The sequence below is a fragment of the Mycteria americana genome, chromosome 17 (assembly GCF_035582795.1).
Source record: "Mycteria americana isolate JAX WOST 10 ecotype Jacksonville Zoo and Gardens chromosome 17, USCA_MyAme_1.0, whole genome shotgun sequence".
In the NCBI taxonomy this organism is placed as follows: Eukaryota; Metazoa; Chordata; class Aves; order Ciconiiformes; family Ciconiidae; genus Mycteria; species Mycteria americana.
This window is the reverse complement of record NC_134381.1, coordinates 9,193,643-9,212,842: the sequence shown is the minus strand read 5'-3', so window position 1 is coordinate 9,212,842 and position 19,200 is coordinate 9,193,643. Positions and strand designations below refer to the sequence as shown.

The 19,200-nt window shown below is 38.8% G+C and overlaps 1 protein-coding gene across 7 annotated transcripts in view; it reads left to right on the top strand.

The window, feature by feature from the left end:
* The window catches only part of TSC1 (TSC complex subunit 1), a 28,961-nt gene that overhangs the window by 2,939 nt on the left and 6,822 nt on the right, over positions 1-19,200 (top strand). For 3 of the 7 annotated variants that reach the window (XM_075519867.1, XM_075519870.1, XM_075519866.1), the window contains exons 2-17: positions 4,566-4,628; positions 5,688-5,863; positions 6,728-6,831; positions 7,482-7,634; positions 9,440-9,584; positions 10,634-10,788; positions 11,115-11,188; positions 12,636-12,814; positions 13,276-13,385; positions 13,622-13,745; positions 14,134-14,249; positions 14,581-14,653; positions 16,037-16,135; positions 16,235-16,805; positions 17,561-17,604; positions 18,229-18,395. In XM_075519867.1, the coding sequence (XP_075375982.1) occupies positions 5,758-5,863; positions 6,728-6,831; positions 7,482-7,634; positions 9,440-9,584; positions 10,634-10,788; positions 11,115-11,188; positions 12,636-12,814; positions 13,276-13,385; positions 13,622-13,745; positions 14,134-14,249; positions 14,581-14,653; positions 16,037-16,135; positions 16,235-16,805; positions 17,561-17,604; positions 18,229-18,395 (2,220 nt within the window). In that variant the 5' untranslated portion in view covers positions 4,566-4,628; positions 5,688-5,757. Of the gene's footprint in view, positions 1-4,565; positions 4,629-5,687; positions 5,864-6,727; positions 6,832-7,481; positions 7,635-9,439; positions 9,585-10,633; positions 10,789-11,114; positions 11,189-12,635; positions 12,815-13,275; positions 13,386-13,621; positions 13,746-14,133; positions 14,250-14,580; positions 14,654-16,036; positions 16,136-16,234; positions 16,806-17,560; positions 17,605-18,228; positions 18,396-19,200 lie in introns of those variants that run through there. The other 4 variants (XM_075519869.1, XM_075519868.1, XM_075519871.1 and 1 more) reach the window with 3 other exon arrangements.

Here is a 19,200-nt window from a genome sequence, read left to right as displayed (position 1 = left end):
TAGTATAGTGTATTAGCACAGCATAGTTTCAAAAGAATCGTAAAAATTGCTGAATATGATTCTCTCTCTTTGTTTGGGATTATTGGGGTTTTGTGATCTTCCTGTTCCTGCATCAGTTAATCACCTGTAACAAAGCACAGGAGAATGTATATAATATAGAGTTATAACTATAAATAATTATCAAGTTTAGGAATGGGGTCTCGTATCAGATCTTAAAATAAGCAGAAAAATATGGACTACTAGAAGAAGCCAGACACCTTCATTCTTTAAAAATGAGTAAGTAAATTAAATGAATTATACTGCCAATTGTAACAATCAGTTTGAACTGAGGTTTAAAGTGTTTAGAGTTATTATTTCTGGATGGTGAAAAAAGAAATGATCAGCTGCTTACTTTCCTATTGCCACCAGTGGTTTTTCTCCCTACTGTCACTTTTCATTCATTGCTTATGTCACTTCTCTAATGGTAGAGTCTAGTCTACCTGTGAAGAAAATATAAAATTGAGTATTGTTAGGAAATATAAAACAGGCTTGGATTTTTGTATATTGGATGGGAGGGAGTGAGGCTTATCCTTTCATGACAAGCATTTCAAAGATTTGAGTGAGAAGGACTGCTTTGTTGTCAATATGAATTTTTCTTTTAAAACAATGATTGCTGTAAAATACTTCTGTCCTCATTCATGGCCTCTGCCAAAGCAGTACTTGAGGACCTTTCTTTACCTGCAGTAGAAATGAGATGGAAAACTGTAAGTCTCGAGGTCTGGCTTCACTTCGTTGCTGTCAGCGGTGGTCTTATGTTGTTGAAATCCTCCTTTTCTCTTGGGGCGGGGGGGAATAACCATTTACTGGCATGCCGCAAATTTAACTTATGGTTAATGAAGAGGGATGAAATGCTGATGTTGATCCCCCCCCCACACCATCCCCCAGAACAAGTGCTTCTGGTGTGTGAATTTCTACGTTGTTGCAGCAAATGCTGAGGACATTCTGGGAGGAGTGTGCGTGTATGTTGAGTGTGTCCCCCTCCTCCCCACTCCTCAGAGAACATAACTGGCACTACCAGCTGCTTTTTCATTTGGCTTGGGATAAAAATACACTGAACAGAAGAACATCTCTTGACAGAAATACTTACAGAAGTCATAATCTTCTGAAATACTCTGCTATCTCTTTCTCTATTTAGCCTTTTCCAATTAATATTTTTACAGTCTTTTCCTTTGTCTTGAGTTTGTAGCTTAACAGTATTGTGTTGTGGTTAAATTAGCTACTGAAAACATTTTTTAAAACAAGTTGGTTCTTGGCTTGTTGGCTTCTCCTTTTTCTCCTGTAAGCTGGCTCCAAAGTTGTATTGGTACTTAATACTTTTTATTAAAATTTGTCTTTATGAAAGCTCTTGAATATTAGAATAAGAAGTTTGCTATTGGTGTTTATATCTTCCAGTGAGATTAAAATGTTGCATTTTAAAAGGCATTTAAACAGATTTTTTTTTTTACTCTTTACTACTTAGTGCCTTGGATCTTTTATATAAAACTAATCTTAAAAGTTAGTGAAGAATCAGCGACTCAAACCGTATGGAAAAGTTACCGACTTAGTTTTAATCCTGTCAGTTCCAAGTATGGCTGCAGGGATGTGGAAATTCTTCTAATAGAGGAATGATTGCAGTAGTTAGGGATGGAAGCATTAGAGAGCCTCATCTTGTATACTGTGTATTTGAGGAGCAAGACGTGGTTGTGATACAATACTCTAAAGATTTAAGGGAGGAGATCCTGTTCACCACAGATGTTGTATCAATCCCAGATATGAAATACTGTGGCATTCAATGGATGATCTCACTGTTTTACATGGTAATGGAAGTTCCTTGACCTGACCTGTCCTGAGTTCCTTATCTACAAGATTTGAAAATCACAACACAAATTACTGGTGGGTCTGGTCATAAATCACACTGATACCATGGCCCCTGGGAACTGTACTTCATCTACCAGAACACAGTGCTTTCTGATTGAAGTTAAAAGCCTGTTGCCTGTAAACTAGTTATTCAGCTTTCTGCTTAAAAAAAGTGTGACACGATTTAAGACTATTGCTGGAATTTCCTGGTTTGCTCATTTGTGTTGGGCATTGCGGACCCAATATGATTAGAGGATCTCAGCCTTAGTTTTATTTAGGATTTCAAATCTATTCCTCACAAATGATTTTACAAGAGATCCTGCATCGAGAAAGCTGTGATTTGCTTTTGTAAAATTGTGAGTGTTTGTGTATAGCGGGGTGACAACATTATACTGGTGTTTATGTAACTTCAGCAGATAACTTTCCACCTAGTGAAGTACCTATGTGTAATAGTGTCCCATTTTTAGATGTGGTTTGGAATACTTTTACTAATTTTTTGAATACTTTTGGAGTGGAGATTGCTCTGCTTTACATAAAGTACTTCAGTGCATGATTGATGGATTGACAAGTTCATTCAAACTACACTGGATTTATTGGCACAAGGTCACTCGAGCCATCTGTTTTAATTAGTTTAGGGAGCTTGAGAAATTATTAGTTACCTACGTGTATAGCTGTCAGCAACTAACCTTGCGTTATCAACCTTGCTTTATCTGATCGTAGTGTTTGTGCATGCCATCAGGCCGATAGCATAAAGTTTGAAATCCTCTTACCTGCTGAACACTTAGACCGGTGTTTTTCACATCTGTCTGCAAGTGTATTGTTGAACCTGACTTCCAGAAACATACATGTTTCTTGAATTCACCATGCTATAGTTTTTCCTCTGGCCATATCAGAATTAGTGAAACCTGCTGTTGAGGTTTTTGCTGGTGTGATGAAGATCTGGTCCAAGTATAATAGTGTTACTAGAGGAAAATAAGAAATAAAAGCATTCTTTTCACTCTGGTGAGGGGTGGGGTATCAAAGAAAAGAGTTGACAAGGTCTTTATGGGGTAAAAAAGCAGAGACAAGTGTTTATGCCGCTTTAATTCTCAAAACAGGTTTTGCTTGCAGCTGGTTTGGGGGTGTGGTCATGCATCTCTTTTGTTAACAAGACTTTAAACAACTAATTCATGTTGCTTAGGAAGCTATTAATCTATTGCTTAACCATAGCTGAGACTGTGTCCTGATAGAAATTGAGGCACCTATGTTGCGAAGCCCTTTACGGTCTCAAAGATAGTGTTCTCAGAAATAAAGGAATAGATTACTTGTAATAAACTATTTCTCCATATATAGTTCTGCATGTATTCTGGGTATCTCAATATAACTGTAATTTAGTAAATTAAATATTACAGCTGTTACTAGAAACTAAAAAAGCAGTTGGCTCCTGAAGATGAATAACAAAGTAGAAGGTTGACTCCTTGGGTTGCATGGATGAGTGGCTTTAAACTTTTTGAAAGGATGGTATTACCCTTTGAACATTGCTTGCCTTCCAAACTTCAACTTCTTCCTCAAAGAGCTTGCTGTTTAGAAGTCTGCACAATGTAGAGTAAAAAAAACCAACAAAAAAAACCAACCAAACCAAACAAAAAAACCCCCTAGAACCCCAAACCACAACAAATCCCAACCCTCATCTGTTTGGAAAGCAGAGATCCATTCTGTATTTGAGTAAAAAGCGATTCTTTTCCCCCACCCCAAGTTTCTATTTTATTATCTTTAGTTGAAAGTCTTGCTTACACTACCAGCCAGTTTTAAGTCTGCAGTTTTTAAGGTCTTGCTAGCGTGGGACATGAAAAGAAATAGCATTTAAAACTGAAACACTTATACTAGTAGACTCTGCTAGCTGCTTGTCGATGAACTGAAATTGTATTTGGACTGTCCAGCTATGATCATTAAAAATTGAGGGTGGGGTTTTTTTTGTGTTCTGGAACTGTGATTACTGGGACACTTCAAGAAAGTTTGTTGCTAATGAAATGCCTGTTTTGAGTGTGGTGGCATATTATCACCTTTGAATTTGCAATCAGTGCCAGATTAAGTAAGCTGATGTCTTGTGGCCCTAATAAAAGTGACCTTGGGCAGTTCTGCAAGTACAGAGTGATATGTTGCAAATGACAAAGCTTACTGGTAGACAGGTTAACTCCTGCTGTCCAGTAGCATTATTAAACATAAGTTTTCAAGAAAGTAATATGTATATAAGTAATTACAGAATTATCATTTAAAATAGAGCACTGATAGATGGTCCTTGGCTAATGTCTAACAATGTTTTGACTAGAATCTAAAGACTTAAGCAATTACAGTAATTATTCTATGTTCAGAATTTGGTAGAATAAGAGAAGACTTCTTTGTCTGTAAGATTTTACCATAAATAAAACTCTGTAGCAGCTTTTGAAGGTTCACAGTACAAAACTACAATCTTGTGAAAGCCATCTAGTTGGAGGCAGTTGCACAGCTTAACCTGTGGACAGTTCTGGAAGGGGCAACTGTGCAACACCTTTTGGTGTTCTTCAAACTAAGGGCTGACTTTCCTCTCGCAGGAGGTACGTAGCTCTGCTATGCTTAGTAAAGAACTTAATACTGTTCTGAATATACAAGGTTTGATAAGGAAGAAATAAATCATGCCTTTTGTTAACCCCTTCATGCTTTTTCTTTATTAGTGATCATGAAAGGTGTGTGGCTGGCAGCATTGCAGACAGAGGCTCAACTCGTCCACAGAACAGGTGCTGTACACACAATTGCAGTAAAAAAAAATCTTGAGTGTAAACTTGGTACGTGTCAGTCTTGCCTTCCATGGAGGAAGTGAAAAATTCATGCTTGCTGGAAGTAGGAGGAAAGAAGAAACCCTTGCTAATACAATTAGGTGTGATGTGAAGCCAGATGCTTTCTGCCACTGGGAAAGGTTCAGCATGGGATTCTTATGGATGAAGAAAAACTTGATTCATTTTGTGATAGATAGATAGATGTGGTACCTGAATCCCTGAAATGGCTTAGATTTGCTCACGCTTAGTACTGTGAAGCTGACCAGTCGTGTTATCTGCACACTGTTGCATTTAATAATCTATACAGTTTTTGCGCTGCAGAGTTTTTAATATATAATGCACAAATTATACATGTGAAAACAAGGTATGTTGTGCTGCTAAGCTTGTGATTTAGTATGCACAGGGTGGCCAAGGAACAACAGCTGTAGTAACCCTAACCGAGTTTCCTAACAGCTGCAACTTGGCCAAGTTGCAAGTATTAAAGCACAAATCTATTAGTATGCAATAATGCAAAGCCGAGGGCAGTGAATTTCTAATCTAGCTACAGGAGTGGAGAAGGATCTTGAGATACATATTTTGTCCAGAGTGTAGACCACTATGCAGAGGACTTGAAAGGTTGGTTGAGGAGGAATCGCTGTAAGAAGGCGAGGATGGAGTGATTCCAGGGAGCTATTTGCATTTTATTCAAAACTTTAGTCTTAGTTGACTGACCTGGAGAGCAAAGTAAAAAAGTACAGTAACAGAATACTCTGACAGTCTATATATGCTAGCCGAGGTCTTCTGCAAAACAGATTAATGTCTTTTTTAAAAAGATGAAGAAAACCCTGCTTGTGACTCATTGGCTTCTTTGTAAACTTTTCTCTTACAGCTTTTATTGCAAGTGTGTAAACTCTAGCAATCCTTTCAGTGTAAAACTGTTAAATGGGCAATACTACAGAAAAGAAATGGGGAAGTGATGAGAGATTTAAGATGGAAAGGGAAAAAGGAAAGCTTGCTCATCTGCTCTCTCTTCTCTCCTAGTCTGGTAGAGAGGCACCAATGAGGAACTTCCTGCAATTTTAACCTCCACATTCATGTTAGTACATGCATCATGGCACAGCAAGGAAATGTTGGTGAGCTCCTCTCAATGCTGGATTCTCCAATTCTGGGTGTCCTGGAAGATATAACAGCTGCGTTCAAAGATAATCTCATTTGTGGTATGTATCCTTATATGTAATTGGAGGAAGGGTTTTGCTTTTACACCAATAAAGGTATAATAATGGGTTTTTTCTATCAGACACAGTCTTTGCAAATGCAACTTGAAAGAAGCTCTTGATATTTGGGTTTGAAATTGCTTTAAGGATTGAGGCTTCTCTTCAGTCCATTTTGCTTAATGGCATGCCTCTTGGAAGGTCTGTTATGTAATTAAAATGCTATTATAAAATGACTAGCTTTTCCTGGGGCATAACCTCAAGCTGGGAACTGATGAAACTTTCTTTGTCAAGTGTAGCTAGAAAGAAGTAGGTGTCATCCACATTATGGGAACTAGCGGGATTTTGTTCATTCGAAAAATAAACAACAAAAAACCCCAACCCCAAACAAAACAACAGACCCAGACTTTCTTGAAAAAATGATTGCTGCTATTAAGGCATCCCTTATGTTGACAGAGCCTTTTCAGAGCATGAGAGCACTGTCAGTGTCCTTGTCCCTGAACTTGCTCTCCTTTATCTGCTGAAGGGAGAGAATGTAAAGTTACTCCTGAACTCTTTACCTGTACTGGGTAAAATACCCTTGCAGTTCACCTACCTCTAGGTTTTGAAGGTTAGACAGTAATTTTTAGGGAAAATAACTAGTTTTTTAAATAACCGAGCTGAATGCAATTGCTTGAATGGTTAGGAACTAGAAAAATGTAGTTGAGAGGTCTATTTTTTCCTAAAGGTCTGGTAAACACTACGTACTGGTTTATGTTATAAATTGTGTAATAGTTGTTAACAAGTTGTGCAGTGTTCCTGTAAAAATGGCTTCATTTTTAGTGTATTGAGAATGTATGGTTTTTTTTCTTGCTGTAAACAAACTGATAGACCGTGGACCTATGCTTGTGAACAACCTGGTGGACTATTACTTGGAAACCAATTCTCAGCAGGCACTGCATATACTGTCCACACTGCAAGAGCCTCATGACAAGGTAAAAAAATCTTGTTATTAAGTGTGGCAGATTTTAGTCTGGTATTGAAGCAGCCTTTAAATAGCATCTGCTAGAACTCTGTTTTTCCATTCTGGTATAGAATTACCTTGTTGTAGAGATGTAGTATCTTTGTAGTAAGAGTAGTTAAGTTTTAAAAAAACTTCAAAGGTCTGTGTTTCTTGGGTTGATTAAACTGACCCAATTAAACAAAGACCCTCTGTAAATGAAGGTTTTCCAAGGACTGATGTTGTCTCTCTGCAATGCTTCTGCTGCTTATTCAATGCTGGAGTGTTAGCCTAAAACAAATTGGGTATTTTGAGAGCAAGTAAGGATTTTTAAATAGATTGAGAGAATGGCACTACAAATTATTTTACTTCTGCTGACCAGAATGTTGTATTATTTATTTATGATAAACGTTTTGAAGTGCAGTGGCTGCTTCTGGACCGAATAGTTTGCATTTCACTACCAGCAGACTTAAATTTATTGCTGGTTTTTATTTGTTCTTGGATCCTATATGTTTGTAAAATGCCAATAGTTTCCATAATTGGCAATGGCAAACTGCTGAATATAGATTGGTGAAAAAGAATATATACCAGTTAAATATAAATACCTTTCCTTTTTCTACCACTCTCTGCCAAATCCGCTATCAGCATTTACTGGACAAAATTAATGAATATATGGGCAAAGCTGCTACCCGTTTACCCACTCTCTCTCTGCTGGGACACGTGATAAGACGACAACCATCTTGGAAACATAAGCTTTCTCAAGCACCTCTCCTACTTTCATTACTTAAATGTCTCAAGGTGAGAACTGTCAGTGTTGTCCATAAAACACTCGTACACCTGATGTAAACATACATACTTGTAATGCGAGGCATTTTTTTTCTGTTTTGATGTCATTTAGTTAAGCTGTGAGAAGAGGCAAAATGTTGATTAAAATACTGAGCCACAGTGGTGGTATATCAACTGAATACTCTGGGCTGATCCTGTTATTACTGACAACCTTGTTTATAAAGGCTACTGTCACTGTATAACTTTGAGTTAGGAAAGTTTACTAAAACTTTTCTAAAAATAAGTTAAAAGACAGAGGGCTGTTGGTGAAGTTGATGGGTATCTTGAATGTGAACTTAATGAGAAATACTATAACTTCTCCTTAGTGAATTCTGAAATTCGTGCATGTAAGGTAATATGCTCTACTTGCAGTGTAGATGGGCCATGCAATAGACTATTCCATGGTGAAATTACCTTGGAATTAGCACACTTTCCATTCTTAGCTACAGACGTGCTGGATTACAAGGAGGTAGCTGTTTTTCCATGCTTTGGTGTTTTTTTTTTTTTTTTTTTCCCATCTGCAAATTTATCAGTTATCATACTGTACAGTATTGTAACAGTGAATAAAGAATGGAAAGTGTTTTGAGACCTAGAATACATTGTCAGTAATACCATTTAATATGATAGTGAAGAATTCGTATTTTAATGTGACTTGAATGACTAATACATGATGTAGTCAAGTGCCAGTGCTCTTCAAAACAAAAACACAATGAATTTGTAACTGCCAAAGAAGAAGCTACAAGTGCTGTTACTGGAACTCCTGACGTGCCTGACAAGAGTTCTGTTATCCTTTTCAGTGTGAGTCTTACCTGATTGTGAGAGGAGTGAAATGTGTCAGAAAGCTGGTGGGAGTAGAACAGAGATGTGGAAGTGCTAGGGATGTGTACAGAGGGCTAGGGATGGACATGAAATGTGTTGTGAAAGGTTATGTCTGACTGAGGGAGAATAGAGGCCGTAGACTACACAGAGGAAGAAAAATTCATAACACTGAATACGTCCAGTCAGCCCAAGTGGCTCTTGGGAGATACAAAGACCAGCTCAGTGGCATCTGGCCACAGGCTTACCTGTGCTGTTTACACTCCTATCCTGACAAAGCAGAGCAACTGCCAAGGAAAATGCGCATTAAGCTGGGGAAGCAAGTAGGGACCCCACTGGGAAAGAGTTTGAACATTTTCTGTGTCCTGTCCTAAAATCTGATTATTACTGTTTCATCTAGCTAAAGATTTTTACTGCCACATCCCTTTCTGTCTGTGTAAGCCATGGGGTCTTAATTATTGTTTGAATTACTGCTTTATGAAATATTTAGCAGCCGGAGTCATCAACCAGGTTTAATAGAAAAGCTTTTGACCCTTGCATTGGTAATTGGCCAACATCCTTGAACGCCCTGATCAGATTTGCAGTTTCCTAGGCTCTGAATGCTGTATGTGCTTAGGTCTGGGAAAGAAGGAAGGGGGTACATAAGATGCTTCACATACCAGTGATTTTTTTTTTTTTTTTCTGCTCAATTGTGGAACTGTGGTGATGTTCCCTTTTTAACTAAGTCAAGTCTTTATACAGAAAAGCAGCAGAATAGGAGCAAGAATCCCAAATCTTTTTCTTAGAGCAGTTCTGGATGAAAGAGACAATAATCTTGGTTCATTAAGTTATGGTAGGTTTCAGAGGAACTGATTCAAAGTAGAGAACTTTTTCCATGATGGTGATTCAGTGTTCACTTCATCCTTGGAAAAAGTTAAGTTCAACTCTTAACTGACTAATGCAGGTTTTTTCCCTTCTTGCAGACTGACACAGATGTAGTAGTACTCACCACAGGTGTCCTAGTGCTAATAACCATGTTGCCAATGATTCCTCAGTCTGGCAAACAGTATCTTCACGATTTCTTTGGTATCTTTGGGCGTCTCTCAGCCTGGTGCTTGCAGAATCCAGGTGAGATTTCAACTTTGTTGCATGCAGTTATGGTTTAGTAGTATCCTTGTGACTCTTATGCAGTTGGTGAGCACATTCTTTTGTGAGACTCTTAATGGTCTGAGATTATTTAAATGCAGAAAACCATGTGTTAAGCCCACAAGCTATTCTGTTCTTTGGTAGCTAGCATCGAGGAGTGCTGCTTTGCTCAAAATTTAGAAGTCTCATAGATTCTTCCATGTGGTGGTGCTACTACATGAAGTTTCACTGGACTGAAATGCTTTTTGATGACAGTGAAAAGCAGAGATTGATCTTAATGGATAGAGAAGGGAAAATGCTAACATTTGAGGCAGATATTTCGGAATTTGAGATTCCCAGGTATGGATGGGGAGGGGGAAGAAGCAACATGTAAGAGTTTCCTTTAATGGGCAACTGTCAATAGTCATGAAAGTGTTGGTAAAACTAGTCTTCTCAGTTATAGCATTGGTTCTGATGAATTGGTTTTGCTGAATTTGTTGTAAGGTGTCTGATATCTAATGCTAGCGTTATCTATGTATGTGTCTCATGGCTGTATGAACAAATGCTACGTTAAGCACGTAGAGATGCAATTTAGAGGGCCACTTTGCATTGCAAGATTGGAACTTATAAGATGGCCAGTAAGACACAAGTCTGTTGCAATTGCTTTTTGTGGATACAAGCGTTTAGTTTTTACCTTTGAAGTGAAGCAAACCTTAGTTTTCTTTTTTAATCATTCAGTCAGTCTTGAAGACTCTGGCTCACTATCTAGAGGGATTTCAGGTTTTAACTTGAATAAAAAATGCTGTGCTTTGAAAATGACAGGATACTGGTTGAAATTAATGGTCCATATCTTAATTTTTGGTTTTGCTTTGAGCTGATGAGTAAGTGTTGCCTATTCTCTTGGAAGACTTCACGGTTTTGCTAGGGACTGTTCATATCTCGGAAGACTTGTTCCAGTTAACATTTCAAATTTAAAAGTACTTCGCTTGCATTCTTAGAAGTTTTGTTCTTTTCTCCGATGTAATGAAAAAGATTCTAACTACTTTTTCCAGGTCACGTGGCAGAGATTTATCTTGTCCATCTTCACGCCAGCGTCTATGCTCTCTTTCATCGTCTTTATGGAATGTATCCTTGCAATTTTGTCTCCTTTCTGCGTTCTCACTACAGTATGAAGGAAAACTTGGAGACCTTTGAAGAGGTAGTCAAGGTAAAATGCTGCTCGTCTCTATATTATCTGAGACAAGGAATTCATAGCTGTATAAAGGCAGGTATTTGCCAACTTAATACACTACATTGATTTAACTGAGAGCTGCTCAACAAAACAGAATAAAAACAGGCTATTGGAGGACTGAAATCTCAGTTCGGAGCAAGATCATCTCTTGAAGCTGTGATGATGTGTGTTAGCTTTATCTGTTAAATTTAACATTCTGAACTATTGGGATCAGTAGGTTGCTCATCAGCTTTGTGTAGTTTAGCGCAATCAAAAGATGCTGTACCGATAATACATACTTCTTCTTGCTCTTGCTCATCCAGCCAATGATGGAACATGTGCGAATTCATCCAGAATTAGTGACTGGATCTAAGGACCATGAACTGGACCCACGAAGGTATATATGTTCACTCTGCTATTAGGAAAGGCTATAAATTAACAGCTTTTAGCTGGGTTATTTCAGAAGGCTTACAGCAAAACCTTTTCTGTCAGCAACAGCGTGTGCCAATGGTGTTTGCCACCCGTATTCATAGGTACACCAGGTAAACATGAAGACTTTCTTCATCCAAGCCTACAGCTGGATGAATAAGCTAAAATTGTTGTGAAAGGCCATTAACAGCAATGTCGGGATTCTAAATTCATTTCATGTCTGGGATAGAATCTGTCTTCTACTGAACAGTTGACTTTGTCTTAATTTTATGACTTAACGATAAAACATCCTCATACAGTTCTAAAAGAATTTGCTTATAATGAATAAAGAGAAGCTACCACTGACCTGCTTCATTGGCTTAAGGTTTGGGTCATATTTTTTTTTGGTTTGTTGAAGTACTTGTGGGGTTTAAGTGTTTAAAATGGCTTCAGTGTGTCTTGTTTTGGTACCTAGATAATGGTTCAGTTAACAGATCAGTTCTTTTAACAGGTATGTCTTAACATTATCAGCTGTATTAGTTTTTTTTAGAAATAGGCTCATTTGCCTGCAGCAGCACCACTTGCTGCTTTTCTCTTGTCTCCACAGGCCCAGCCACTGAAGAGGAGAAATTGACTCTTGTTGCTGCACAGTAGTGCTCTTGCCCTGCTTTTCAGAGCCACTAGGAAAATACTACTAAATGGGAACCTATTGAATATCACAATGCTCAATTTTGCAGGCTTCTTTCAGACAGGGGGGAGGGTGGCACCACTAAGGAGTACAACTGGCACAAAACTACCAGTTGAAGCCTTCTGATTTGGTATCTTGCACATAATATCTTACATTCAAAAGCAATTCAGCCCTTAATAGACAGCCTGCTGTGCTTTCTCTTCTTTACAGTGAACTTCCATCCCTTGAAATATTGGGCAGATCTAATCTGGCTGCTTAATTTAGTGAGAAAAAGTTTTCAGAATGAAGGAGGTAGTAGTAATAAAAAACATTCCCAAAACTTGGGAGGAAAAACACAGACTTGAAACTGGCATTGCAGATGGTATTTGCTTAAATAATATAAAATTTCTTCACTGCTGGCATGTCTAAATTTTGACTACCAACATCTGAGTCTAGTTGAGCTGATTTCTACAGCTGCTGAAGCTCAGGATCAACCAAGTCTTCGTACCTGTTCCTCCTTTCCAGAGTGCTCCATGGCAGACCTTTATGGATCTCTGTGTCAAAGCTGTTTGTCTCCTCTCTGAGACCCCCTCTTACAAGTCATCTGGTTGCAATTTCTGTATGGTGCCTTGTTCCAGTTTTGGCTGGGAGCATGCAAAGCTGTCTGGAACAAATGAGCCATCCCAGAAGCCAATTCCTCATATCTCCAGGAACTCCTGTTTGTAACAATTGACTAACTAACTCTTTTGGATCCAAAAACTGTCTGCAGGTGGAAAAGACTAGAAACTCATGATGTTGTGATAGAATGTGCCAAAATCTCCCTGGACCCCGCAGAAGCCTCGTATGAAGATGGCTATTACTCTGTGTCTCGGAAACTCTGCACAAGCTTAAAACATCATCAAACTGACCCCAGTGCCAGCTATTACATTGACACACAGAGCAGCTATGGTAAGACCTGCCTGATGGCTAATGAATACCCAATTCCTGGAGGAAAACTGGCCCTTTAGCAAAAAGACATCTTACTGATTTATCCCACTTAAAGTCCGATTCTTAGGCACCAGAAAACAAACAGTCATTTAAGAAAAAAGAAATACATAGGTACATGCTCTGGTCATGCAGACATACAGAATGTTGGCAGAGTTGCCTTTCCACTGCTGCTTCTTCCCCTATCCCCCCCTGCCCCAAAACGACAAACCAACCAGAAAAAAAGCTGTAGTATGTAATATATTCAATACATATTTTCTTGGGCTGGAAGAAAAGTCTCTTGTTTGCTAGCTAAGACTGTGTATGTTGAATGGATTTGAAATGTTTTGGTTAAAAGCTTTTAAATACTAGCCAGAAGAGTATTTGATGTGTAGGATACTTTTAATTTTTTTTTTTTTTTTTTTTTTAATTTTTTAAACTTTCAGGGACTTCTACCCCATATTCCACTCCTCGGCTAACACTATCACAAATGCCAGGGCAGCTACCTCAGATTCTGAGCCCACAGTCAATACGGCTGTCAACTGAGCCACAGCAGGTAAAGCAGAAGATAAAGCGCAGCATGCTTTTAATTCTTTGCACTTTGTTTGTAGTTTCTTGTGACAATCTAACAAATTCATGTTTGAGTAGTACTGTGAATTCTTCAGAACTTAGTGTACGTTTCAGATTTAATACCCATCTGATTTTCTGTGTCAGAACCTGCATACAGATGCTTCACATGTTCCTTTTCTGAGCTTCACTGATTTGTGTGTGTTGTGTATTGCTTTTACACAGGTTACCATCTGGAGTCCTTCTGCAGTTTGTGGTATGACCACTCCACCAACCTCTCCTGGAATTGTCCCGTCAGAGTCATCCCAGTCTGCATCACAACCTTACAGCAAAGCTTTTGGCACATCTGGTACGTGCTGGGTTTTGGAATTAGGCCTTCAAGGTTTATTATAATAGAAATTCTGGCTGTACATTTTGCTGTTGGCTTCTTAAATGGGAATGCCACACCGTGCTGCTTGATAAGCTTAAGTCATTACTTCTGTGAACTGAGTACCTGGTCATCTAGAGCAGTACTAATGCAAACAGTGAGATAGGAAATAAGTTACCATGAATTAAGTGTCAAAGTCTGAAACAGGCCTTTTGGAAACTGTGCACTTTTATCTTGGTAAATAGTTGAAGGAGATCTAAGTAGTAAATGGTTGAGATAGTGGTTAAACATTTAATTCTTCACATAGAATATTCAGCTGAAATGAGGAGGTGGGAGCCTTGCTGAGAAAACTTTTGCTACTCCTTTCCAGCAGGGGGGAAAGGAACACCTTTGGGAACGCCAGCCACCTCACCTCCTCCACCCTGCACTTCAGATGACTTTGTGCATGTTTCACTCCCTTCAGCTGCTGCCACGCCTCCTAAAAAGGTATAACAAAACTCTTCTGCCAAACAAATCTGATTTTTTTTTTTTTTATTATTGACTTGTCAGACATACAGTGACCATAACTTGAGAAGGAAAATCAGAGTAACTGACTTATAAAAAAATGTTGCATTTTATTGCAAAAACTCATTTTCTTCTAAGTTTAGACAACTATTGCCACTTCAGTTGCAGAGTTTTAAGATGTCTTATATTGGTTTGCTATTTAAGCCATCTATTTGCAGGAATTTCCTTTCTATGAAACTGTCCAAGAGGTTTGTTTCCAACAGATGTCTGATGCAAAAAAATCTATTTTGGTTTTTGGTTTGGTTTTTTTCAGGAGGACAAACCAGATCCTGGGAGGCCTTTACTGTACCGACAGCAAAATGTCATAAACAGCGATAAATCATTGGGTAAACTCCGTTTTCCTCTCCCCATTGCAATAACCTGTTGTAAACAAATCCTGGTTTTATTGACACATGTTCCAATTGCCAAACACTTTTCCACAGGTTTTTCTTTCTTTTTTTTTTTTCTTCTTCTGAGTTCTTCGTAGTTCCAGGATCCTGCCTTAATCTGTGATTCAACTTAAAACCTTCTGTGATGCTTTTGATTTCATTTTAACTATTCACCTTCAGAAATAGCTTGCAGAATTTTTTTAACTGGCCCTCATGCATACTTATGAATGTTGAAATATACAGATCTACACTGAATGCTGAAAAAGGATTTTTTTTTTTTAAAGCTGATTCTTTGAGGGTGAATTTTTTTTATTAGAAGCAGCAAGTTGTATATGAAGTCTTACATGAACAAGTTTTGTGTCACGTGTCTGGATCAAACTGTAAGGCTGCATATAAGGATAGATATGATGCTCCCTTTTAAAGGCTCTTGGAAAAACTTTGTTTTCTATCTACAATTATATTGCTGTACTTGAACCTTTTTTTAAAGTCCTGTGGAATATTGAAATCAACAGTGGATGGTTGAGGAACTCAGCTTCTAATAGGTAAATCTAGATTCCATTTTCCATTCTCTGTCATCTACATATGTGACAGCTGTAGAAAGGGATTTTGGCACTGTATTTGAGACTCCTCTACTGTGAATCTTTACCATCCTCAAAGTGGAGATGGTAGTGAAATTTAAAGCTGGTTTTCCTTGTTGAAGTTGTATAGCTACACTGGCATCTGCACTTTCTGAATTACAAGTTAAGAACAGGCTAGGTTTTTCCCTGGGTTCCTAATCTGTGGCTGAGCTGTGAGCATGAGGTTTCTATCCTGCATGCTTTAGTGTATATCTCTCTGGCAGCTGTCTCGGAGTTTTGATCAGTAGTCACATATTGTAAAGTTTATATTACATCAGTTGGCTAAACTTCCTTTTTTCCAGGTAAGTACTGTGTCCTTGTGTAGCCAGATCAGAAGCTAAAGGGGAGTTTAGTGCTAATGTGGAAGTATAGTAGTCACTGTACACTTAAGCCTCCTTTTTTTATTATTTATTTAATGGGTTAAATTGCAAACAGCACATCCTTATTTGTAGAGGCGGTCGCCTCCACTTGTTGTGCAATAGCAAATGTTAAGTTTACAAAATTGCATTTTGGGATCAGGACAGACCAGTGACTGATCTCTGAATTGGTTTCCACATGGAATGGAACAGGAGTCAGATAGCTTTCTCCTTTGAGGAAGCATCTGAAGGAGAGACAAGCTTATTCTAAGGCCTTTTCAGCAGTAAAACCCTTCTGTTTTGTGCTGTGATAAGGCTGGAGAAAACAGCATCTGTACAACTAACTTTTTTTCTTTTCTTTTCTTCAGACACACCCGGTAGTAAAAGTTCAGTAACCTTAAGTGATCTTCCAGAGTTTTTAGGTGCTTTGTCTTTTGAAGATAGTGCTGAAAAGGACAGAGAGGAAGGTAATTTCTGTCATCTGTAAGTACATCTTAGCTAAGGAAATGTTTGTAGTGTCAAAATACAAGATGTGTAATTATGCTCCTCCCTCCCATCCTTCTCAGATGCAATATCTAAAGAGATCTCCGAGATCACAACTGATGCTGAACACATGGTGCCTAGAGGAGGATTTGACTCTCCATTTTACCGCACAAATGAAAGTCTGTCAGGCTCTCAAAAGAAGACCCATTCAGTAGTCTCCAGTGTTCAGGGACACAGTCAGACCTCTGAGCCTTTAACATCTTCTCTGGACAAGCCTGGGCCTGAGAGTGCGCGGGAAACACCCAAACAAACATTTACTCCCATAGACAAGCCCTGTGGAGGCTCTGGTGAAAGCCCTGCTGGTAACAGGGAAGGAACCTCTGGGGAGACGAGTATTCTCACTCCCAGCCCTTGCAAAGTACCAGCACAAAGGAGAGTGGTGTTTGGGAGTGGGCAGCCTCCCCTATATGAGCACCTTTTTGAGGTTGCATTACCAAAGACTGCCTACCTCTTTGTTGGCAAGAAGACAGAGGAGCTGCTAAAGAAAGCCAGGGGAACCCAGGATGATGACTGCATGTCCTCTACTTCTCCCGTGGAAGTACTGGACAGACTGATACAGCAAGGAGCGGATGCACACACTAAGGAGCTGAACAAGTAGGTGACTGAGATCTTACTTTGCACGCTTTCTTGTTATTCCTTTTTGTTCTGGCTTTCTTTTAATAGCTGTTCCTGAAAAGCAAGTGTCTCTGGAAATCTACAATGAAACCATGTTCTGTGAAACATTACTGTTAACTGAGCTAGGGGTTCTGGGTGGAGGATTTTTATATTTGCAGTGGTAACTGGTTTGCTTTGGTATAAAAGAAGGGGCTGTGACCCTAGGACTCTTACTGCCTTCACTGACAGAGCTTGGGATGAAGAAGCAGGGCTGTTGGCTGTGCTGCAAGTGTGGGTTTGGTACCACTGTTAGTGAGATTTGTTTACTTTATCAGGTTTAAGTCCCACACTAGATACTCAGAAGCAAATGTAGAGGCCAAGGGGAGATTGACACTCTTCTTTCTAATATACATGAAGCTCAGAACTGGAGAACCAGATTTGAGGTTTAGGTATATCTGCTGTATTCCTTTTCATCTTATTACTCTGTATTCTGCTTTGTCCTTATGCTTATGTCCTTATGTTTTCTATGCTTGAGAAAATTTTTCTCCAACTTTCAAGAAATTATGCCCTCCATCATCTGCCCTTGCAGCCTGCTGCTTGCACGGATCCTCCTTAATTCTCTTCATACCAACTGACCATAATTGTACTTCTATTAGGCTGTAAGCTCTTTTGAGATGGGCATTCCATTTTAAAGTGACTTGCAGAGTGTTTGCATATTTAAACTTACTATTTAATGCTGCATTTTCATTTTTCAGATTGTCTCTGCCAAGCAAATCTGCTGACTGGACTCACTTTGGAGGTGAGGAAGTTTCTCATGTGTTTTGGCAATCTGTTCCTCTGTTATTAGACTTGCTTAAACAATGACCTGCATACTTTTTCTGCCGCATTAGTTAAAAAAAAAAAGATGGTGCCCTCCATTAAGTCATGGTTTATCCGCTTAGCGGATAGACATTGTGTTCTAGTGAGATGAGCTGGTTTTTTTCATCTTTGAAAAGTGAAAACTGCCTTCCCCACAATTCTAGACACTTCTGCTTTTGACCATTAAAGATCTGCTAGCCTTCAGAGTGATGCTGATCATCTAACAGATCCTTCCACCTTTGAAATACTACTTGAATCTAAAACTGATTGTTTTTCTTGCTGCTTCACATGTGTGTCATAGTTTTGTGCTCTTAGGCTTCTGTGGTGATGGTGAGCTTGGCTTTTTTTCTTAATAGAAGGAGCAATCCATTTGAAGCATATACATGTTGCTTTGGGAAAAATGTTTAATATTTTAAGTTTGTGTTGGAGATCAAATGGAACAGACAGATTTTAAAGCTGTAATTTCAAAGAAATCTAATTTGCTTATTTTTAGAAAATATTTCCCATATGTGGAACAGGCACAGACCAGTTCAGTAACCTCTTGTGTCTTCTAACTCCAATCCAGGTTCTCCCCCTTCGGATGAGATTCACACCCTGCGTAACCAATTGCTTTTGCTGCACAACCAGTTATTGTATGAACGCTTCAAAAGACAGCAACATGCCCTTCGGAACCGTCGACTCTTGCGAAAAGTGATTAAAGCAACAGCACTGGAGGAACATAATGCTGCCATGGTGAGCAGGGATACAACTCTTAGCAGTCATTTAAACACGCTGATGCTAGAACAAGTATTAATTGATTTGGAACCAGTATCTTTCCGTACCACTCACTTAAAAAAGAAGCCTCGTTTCTCACCTTATTAAAGTCTGTGTTTGTGGAATGACTTGTGGACGAGTTATGTCCACCATGATTATTAAAACCAGTAGTTTCTATTTGACTGTAGGCAACTGAATCAATGCATGCCTGCATGCTTGACCCCTGCCAGCACTTACCTTTGGATAATATTAAAGGCTTCACAGTTAGTGGAGTGGTTACTTAATGCCTGGCTAGATACCTTATTGCATTATTTGAAGAAGTATTGTCCTTCCACTCCTCAATTGAGGAGCAATAGCCAAAACTCTGAAAACTCAAATATTCTTTTCCAGAGGTATTTACTACGGTAAAATTTGAAGTTATAAGTGCATTGAAGGATGTCTCGTTACAGTTTCAGTCATGTTTCATTCTGTACGTCCATATTATAGCTACTTCCATCTACAGTTTCACCTTTTGATAATTCAGTAGAAAAACCAAAAGTCGCTTTCCAGATAGGTTTTGGAAAATGAACTGTAGCTTCAGCTGAGAAGCCTAAGTCCCTGTCAAAAGCATGAGGTGCAGTGGAAGAACATGCTGTTGTTCACTGTGCCTTTGGATGTGACTTGGAGTTTTCAGCCTGTCCACTCTAGCACCATTTAATCTCCTTTTCAGCCAAAAAAACCCCAAAAGCCTTAAGAATATGCTCTGTACAAAATGTTCTATGTACGGAAAAGCGTTACGCCTGCT